Source organism: Stegastes partitus, unplaced genomic scaffold (genome assembly GCF_000690725.1).
Source record: "Stegastes partitus isolate 25-593 unplaced genomic scaffold, Stegastes_partitus-1.0.2 Scaffold432, whole genome shotgun sequence".
Lineage (NCBI taxonomy): Eukaryota > Metazoa > Chordata > Actinopteri > Pomacentridae > Stegastes > Stegastes partitus.
In genome coordinates, this window is record NW_007578163.1 from 176312 (window position 1) to 183693 (window position 7382).

Here is a 7382-nt window from a genome sequence, read left to right on the forward strand (position 1 = left end):
TATTCACTGTGAGCTCTCGTGGTCGATGTAACGTCCTCAGAATACTCAGAAGATTCAGTTTCTTCAAGTCGTCTCTGAGCAGCGACGACAGCCAGACTGAAACCAACCAGAAATATGATCAGAAAAGAAGATTTTATTCGTGCAGCTGCTACGCAGTGCTTTAGAAAGACGTAAAGCATAAAAAGTAACACGTTTTTAAGGTAAAATTGGAAATAATAAGAAACAACAACACCTGCTGGCGGGTTTAACGTTATGTTGTGCTGAAAAATGTGTGGTTCTGTCCATTCACCTGAGCTCCACGCCCTGGCAACATTCCAGCCAGTAATATGACTTGGTTTATGCTAAAACATAAGATCTTTTTCACAGATGATGTGCCAATAAAGCAGAAACCTTGCCGCCTCTTTTCAACAAAAACAAAAGGTGCTAAACGACGTTCTGGATGAAATGTTGGCTTGTGGTGTGATAGAGCCATCCTCTTCAACATGGACCTCACCAGTGGGAATCGTCTCCAGGAAGTCAGAGAAACCCAGATTCTGTATGGATTACAGAAGAACATCAAGACTTATACAGATGCCTATCCCATCCCCACCATTCAGGACATCTTGGAATCCCTGGCAGGAGCCACAGTGTTCGCTGCCCTGGACCCGAACAGCAGATACTTGCAGGTGGAGATGGATCCAGATTCCCGAGCAAAGACAGCTTTTATTTGCCCTCATGGTCTTTACCAGTTCAAAGTAATGCCTTTCACTTTTTTATAAAATGCCCCTGCCACTTTCACAAGGCTCATGGACAGGGTGCTTGGAGAACTTAAGGGATGCACTTGCTTTGTGTACGTTGATGATATAATCATCTATTCCCACTCATGGAACCAGCATTTCACAGATGTTCAGGAGGTGATGGAAAAGCTCAGGCAGGCCAGCCTCACAGTAAATATGAAGAAAAGTAAATTCTTCTCTACCTCCTTGACTTTGGTTGTAAAGCTGCCTCACAAAACCACTTACCAGGTGTTCATACCTGTGAGACTGCGTTCACAACTGCTGACATTGTTCCACCAAGACCATTTGGCCGGCCATCTTGGAAGGTACAAGGCCTACCGAAGGATGCAGAAAATGGTTTACTGGCCAGAAATGAGCTGGGATGTCAAACAATATGTGAGGAATTACCAAGTCTGTCAACTCTGCAAACCAGAGAGTCGCAAACCAGCAGGGAGATTACAGCAAACACTTGTAGAGCGACCCTGGGAAATGCTAGGTGTGGATTTAATGGGTCCTTTTCCCAGAAGCTCCAGTAGAAATCTGTACTTACTTGTATTTTTGTGGATTACTACTCAAAATGAATAGAGCTTTTTCCCTTGAGGACAGCAACAGTTGAGTCTATCTCTCGTATCCTCAGGACATTTTCACCAGGTGGGGTATACCAGATTCCATCCTCTCGGACCACGGCTCCCAGTTTGTGTCCTCCATCTTCCAAGCCTCCTGCAGAACATGGAATGTGTCGCACAAATTAACATCTGCCTACCACCCTCAGACCCTAAAGCCCATGATAGCCTCTTTTGTTGGTTCCCAGCACAAGCATCGGGTCAGAGACCTTCCTGAGTTCAGGTTTGCTCTGAACTCAGCCGTCCATGAATCCACAGGTGTGACCCCGGCTGAACTCAACCTCCATCGACCGCAGAGAGGACCACTGGACGTAGTGCTGCAGCCACGGGATGCTGCACCAGCCTACTCAAAAATCTCCCAGCTCAAAATGATTTTTTAAATTTATTTTATATGTTCGAAATAAAGAATTGAATTGAATTGAATGATCTGAAGGCCTTTGTCTCCAAAAACCTTTCTCTGGCCCGTAAGCCACAGAAAAGGAATTACAACAAACCGCGCACGGATTTGAGTTTTGAGGAGAAAGACAGAGTCTGACTCACCCCATGTCCAAAGCTGAGAAATCTTTCACTGCAATGGGAAGGTCCCTACCGCGTCCTCCAGCAGGTTGGATCTCTGAACTATGAGGTGGTTCTCGAGGACAGCGGGGAAGACCATCGAAATGTGCACATCTCCCGCCTCAAACCTTGCTGTCCGTCTGCTGAAGAAATGGAAGAGCTGCAGCGCCAACATCGAAGGGGAACGTCTGAGGAGGAGACAGAGGATGAGGACTTCTTTGAATTCTGAAATACTCACAAAAACAACAAAAACAAACAGGACAGCCGCAAAGTAAGTCCGTTAACAGCCTTATCAGTTCAGACGGTGTGTTAAACAACTGCCTTCCTTTGGCTGACTTCTACATTTTTTGTAATGATCAAAAAAATGCAACTTTTTGATTCTGTACGTTCACTCAGACCAAACTGGAAGTTGAAACCAGTGGAACCAGTGTGTTGTGCGGACTCTTGCCGTCTCTTTGTCTCGACTGCGATGTGACAGCCGATATTGAGAGGAAGCGACATGTGCAAGTCTGAGTGAAGTGTGTGTGATCACCAGTGTGTGTCTGTGTGCGAGTCCATCGTCTCCTCGACTCACAAACACTCGCATCGACTAAAAGCTCAAATCAACACAAACCCACATCGACTGAAACCAGAGCTCAGACGTTGTGTGTCCAGATCTCACACTCGGCTGCACACACACACACTTTGTGGGATGAAGTCATGGTGTCAGATGATCCTCTGCTGCTCAGAGATGGTCCGGTCGAAATGACTGCAGAGTCAAAATGAACACACAAAGAGGCAAAAAGGATCAGCCCCGGTCTCTCTCTCCCTCTGTCCACCAGCCCTGCACTCAGGCTGCTTGATGCAGGTGTTGGAGACAGCTGTGAGGATCGACTCACCTGTCCACAACCACCTTCTGCTCCATGAAGGACTCAGCTCATTCCTCCAGATCATAGACTATGCAGCCCTGTGTCTCTGCCGACCCCCGACCTGTCTCCGGCCTGCCCCCCTGCATCGGCAACGCTCTCTGTCCAGATCCTCCCCACAGCCGGCCGTCCCCTTCAGGCCACGTTTACACGTAGCCGGGATTCACTAAAACAGATCTACGTTTTCAAAAACATTGTTCACACCAGATCATTTTCAAAATACTCTTCGTTTACACAAACCCACATAAACACGTCGTTAAGAGCTGCTATGAGCTGCGAGGCCTATAGGGGGCAGTGTAGCGAGAAGCATGAAGCCATGCTAGCCAATCAGAATCCTGGAAAAAACACAACAACAAAAACTTCCTGTTACTTCGGTGTGAGGGTGGTTTGTTTGGACCGACAGAGACGTGGAGCTGCTCCTATATGTGGTGTCAGAGACACAGGAAGGAAAACACTGACTGTAAACATGTCAGTCTGTATGTGGACGCAGTCAAACCGTAAACATGGTCGCACACATGTGATGCTGATACGTGTTTGTTGTGTAAAGACGGAGTTTTTCCAAATCTCCACGTTGGCCAGAGCTTTCAGATGTGATCGTTTTCGGTGACTCGTAGCTTCGTTTACGTGTAAACCAAAGGTCCAGACGCACTGACAGGTCACCGTTTTAGTTGCGCGTTAACAGGGCCTGAGCATCCCCATTTTCTTTGGTCCAGTTTAGTTTATCCTCAGTAGTTTCCCCTTCTGCTGCTAGTTTGGAGTTTTTCTTCAGTCTTTGTAGTTTTTGCCCCCCTTTTGTTGTAATTAGGTCTGGTTTACCCCGTTCTGTTTTCCCTTCACTTCAGTTTTGTCTTTCCGTATCGGTTTCCAGCTTCATTCCTTTGTTTGTTCTGGTAGATTAGTCGTAGCAACTGCTTGAGTTCCTTGAAGACGTTCCACCTCTCATCCAAGAGGCTTCATCAGCTCTGACTGACTAGTTGGGAGTTCCACATACTGATATCCTGAAGGAGCCATTAACAGCTGAGTCAAGTTTCAATTGGGGGTTTGTTGCTCCTCCCCCTCGTTATTGGAATCGTTAGGACTCTCCATGTCACAATGGGGTTTGTTAGGGTCTTTGTGGCTGGGTATGAATGCGGTTTCATCTTCCTGGGGAGAGATCTTAGGACTGAGTTGTAAACAGGTGAGAGGTTCTTTTGTTTAATAAAACCTTTTGATCTCGACCTGCCCGATCTGTGTCTGTACCTGGGTTCTCCAACTGGCCAGAACAAAGTCACTCAAAGTTTTACCAAAATATTAAGAAAATGTACAAAATGATTCAGAATTTGTTCCAAACAGACACACAGTGACTGCAAAGAAACATCCGATGACCGCAGAAAGGCACAAAATACCCAAAGACATGCAAAACTAGCACAGAAAGATGACAAATGACGATACAGACTCACAAAATGAAAACACACATGGAACACGAGACATAAAATGACCATTAGAGATGCTGAACAACCACAAAGTGAGACAAAAAGACGACCACAGTCACAAAACTACAAGGAAACAAATCACCCCAAAGAGACACAAAGCGATCGCAAAGAAACCACAAAGAGAGAAAATGACTGTGTTCATCAGACAGGGTGATGTCTGTTAGTTTACAGCTGCTGGAAAATTCTTGTTTTCATAAATCATTTTTTACAGTGTTGTCAGGAAGCCTTATGTCCTTCTGGATCTATTAACTGAATTAAAATGAAACCAGCCTTGTTTCTGCTGTCTGGAGCTCCTGAAGGCTTCATCTCATTATGAAGAACAGGTGCTGCAGATGTTCGACTTGTGTTTCGCTTCCAACAATACTTTCCTTCTGCTCGGAGCTCTTCTCATCCTCTGACACGAGTGGAAGAAAAAGTTGAAATCCTGTCAGTATAAGCTGAAATATGTGCGACGGTTGTACCTCCAGGAGCTTCGTACTGATTGTAGCCTCTGAACAGGAACACCTGTGTTTGCAGAAAACGCTCAGATATTTGTACTCGTTTCCCTCCATCAGGAAACTCAGAGCGGTGAGAATTAGAACAGATTGACCCTCTGAACCCCAAAATTTACTGAATATTTTCTTTAATAAAATCACCAGAATGACCCCGTTGATGAGCCAGAATCTGTAAAAAAACACAACTTCCCTACAGTCCTTGAATGACTCGTGTGTGACCTGCTGCTCTGACACGAGAGATAAGATCAACCCTCTGAACTCAAACTGATGTCACATTTTTTCTCACAGCGCTTGTATTTTACTGCGATATAAAGTCCTGCCTCTGGAAACAGAAACGTCTTAGAATGACAACAAACAGCAAACATGTAGAATCTGTGGTTTTAATGAAACAAACAGAAGACGTCTGTGATGCTGTGTTCACACCAGACGCGAGTAAAGTCATTTGCGCAAATGATTTATATGTGAAGTCAACGTGAAGACGTGATTAGATGCGAGTAAATGTCCTGCTGTGCGAATCGCGCGGCGTGATTGATGCGAATTGAGTGAGTTACTCGCGCAAATGATGCAAATTCACGTTGGACGCGCAAGTTGAAAAATCTGAACTTTTGTGATCTGACACGCCGTGATGGCCAATCAGTGTTGAGATTCTCTGGTGACGTCAACAACATGATTCACTCATTTCTTTACAACTACACCGTAATTACTGATTGATTTGCTCACCCCAGGAGAAAAGCAGTTACATTACTGGCCAGGGCAGATCTCAGGCTGTCCCTCTCCTCCAGTTCACACACTAGAATGACACCCTTCAACTTAGCAAGCTAGCGAGCCGAGTTGCTAGCTATCGCAATGCTAGCGGGATAAACCTCCGCTGACTCCTGGTCGCTGTGGTCAGTGTATACCTACTGGCGCCCGTGTTATTGTTGTATGTGGCGAGGAGAAAACATGGCTCTATCCCAGCGAGCGCCTGCAGGTGGTATCCTGGAGGGATATCCTGGTTCCGATCTTCTCCAACAGGTAGTCAAACTGGGTCCGGATCAGCGGCTGTCATCCAGGCGCAGCTCCTGGAGAAGGTTTTGGAATTCCCTGAACTGTGTGCGTCACTGGGGGATCCCATGAACCTGGACACGGCGGCGTCTGGATTCGCATAATTCGCACCAATGACGCGAATCCAGACACGAATCTCGCTGTGTTTAACGTACGAATGACCCAAATTATTTGTGCGAATGAAGAAAGTGAACTCAGTGCATACACGCGTATAAAAACGTGCAAATCGCGTGAATAGTGTGATGAATTCACGTCTGGTGTGAACACAGCATTAGTTATTTAAACTTCTGTCCTTTCATTCAATGTGAAGCAACAACATGTCTCTGCTTTCTGAGTTAAACATCCTGTAAAACATCACTGACAGACTTTTGTCATTAAATGTTGGGATTTTATTTGGTTTGAATTGATTTCGGTGCATGTTCATGCAGACAGGAGCTCTCACCAGCCCCGGCTTACAAATCACAAAATGACCACAGAGAAACTTTAACGTCATTTTCCTGGTGGCTCTTGTTTAATCATCAACCCGTCTGCAGCATCCCGTCCTCAAATCACATTTTCCACAGACGGCAGCATCTGCTGAAGGAAGTGGACACCTGCCCGCTGATCGCAGGCCTGACGGACACACCTGGCTGGCAGCAGCCTCCATCTGTGTGTCTGCTGGGCTGGAGAGCAGCAACACAAGCCGCCTTTGTTCCTGTTTGGCTAGCGCGCTAATGCTGCTCGCAGCTCTGAACGTCTTTGTGTCGGCTCTGCTCTTTACTTTCTCATGTGCTGTCGGGTTTCTTGGCCGTCCTGCAGCTTCGTCCTGCTCTCGGTGTCTCGGTGTGTCTGGCTTGAATGCTAATGCTCCTGCCACTCTGATCGGCCTGAATTAATGGCAGCAGCAGTAGAAGAAGAGGAAGAATGGTGCTTTGTTTGGTTGTGTCGGAGCTGCGGATACAGTTCATGTTGGACGGTTACTGTGCTGCAGATAAGATGCAGGACTCAGGATGTTTTGCTGAAGGTCAGTTAAGGACACTGAACCAACCAGGACAGCAGAGGAGGACTGTGAGAGTTTGAACATTCAGAGTTTCTGTAAACTTTCTGTTTCATTGAACAAACAGCAAAAACAGCTTTGAGTCTGAAAAAGACTGAAAGCAAAGAAATAACGATAAAGAGACACAACGAGGCAGAAAGTAACCACAAAGATGCACAACAACCATGAAGACATGCAAAATAACCCAAAAGAGATGCAGAAGTACCCCAAAGAGACAGAAAAGAACCAGAAAGAGACACGAAACAACCACGAAGACATGCAAAATAACAACAAGGAGACACACAACCTGACTGCACACAGTGTGTCTGTTTCACCCACAGCTGGTTCGCTCCACCTTCAGCTAACTGCTAACAGAGCCTGCTACATCGCTGCTGTTGCCATAGTAACCTGCAGGTTGATTCACTGCATCCTCCAGCTGAGGGGGTGAAGCTGTGGACACACACACACACACACACACACACACACACACACACACACACACACACACACACACACACA

The 7382-nt window shown here is 46.2% G+C and overlaps 1 protein-coding gene across 1 annotated transcript in view; it reads left to right on the forward strand.

Annotated features, from left to right (window-relative positions):
• Positions 1 to 482: 482 nt before the first annotated feature.
• mgat4b (alpha-1,3-mannosyl-glycoprotein 4-beta-N-acetylglucosaminyltransferase B) overlaps positions 483 to 7382 on the forward strand; it is a 58813-nt gene continuing 51913 nt past the window's right edge. The window contains exons 1-2 of the mRNA XM_008286106.1: positions 483 to 665; positions 1393 to 1636. Of these exons, the coding sequence (XP_008284328.1) occupies positions 483 to 665; positions 1393 to 1636 (427 nt within the window). The remainder of the gene's footprint in view (positions 666 to 1392; positions 1637 to 7382) is intronic.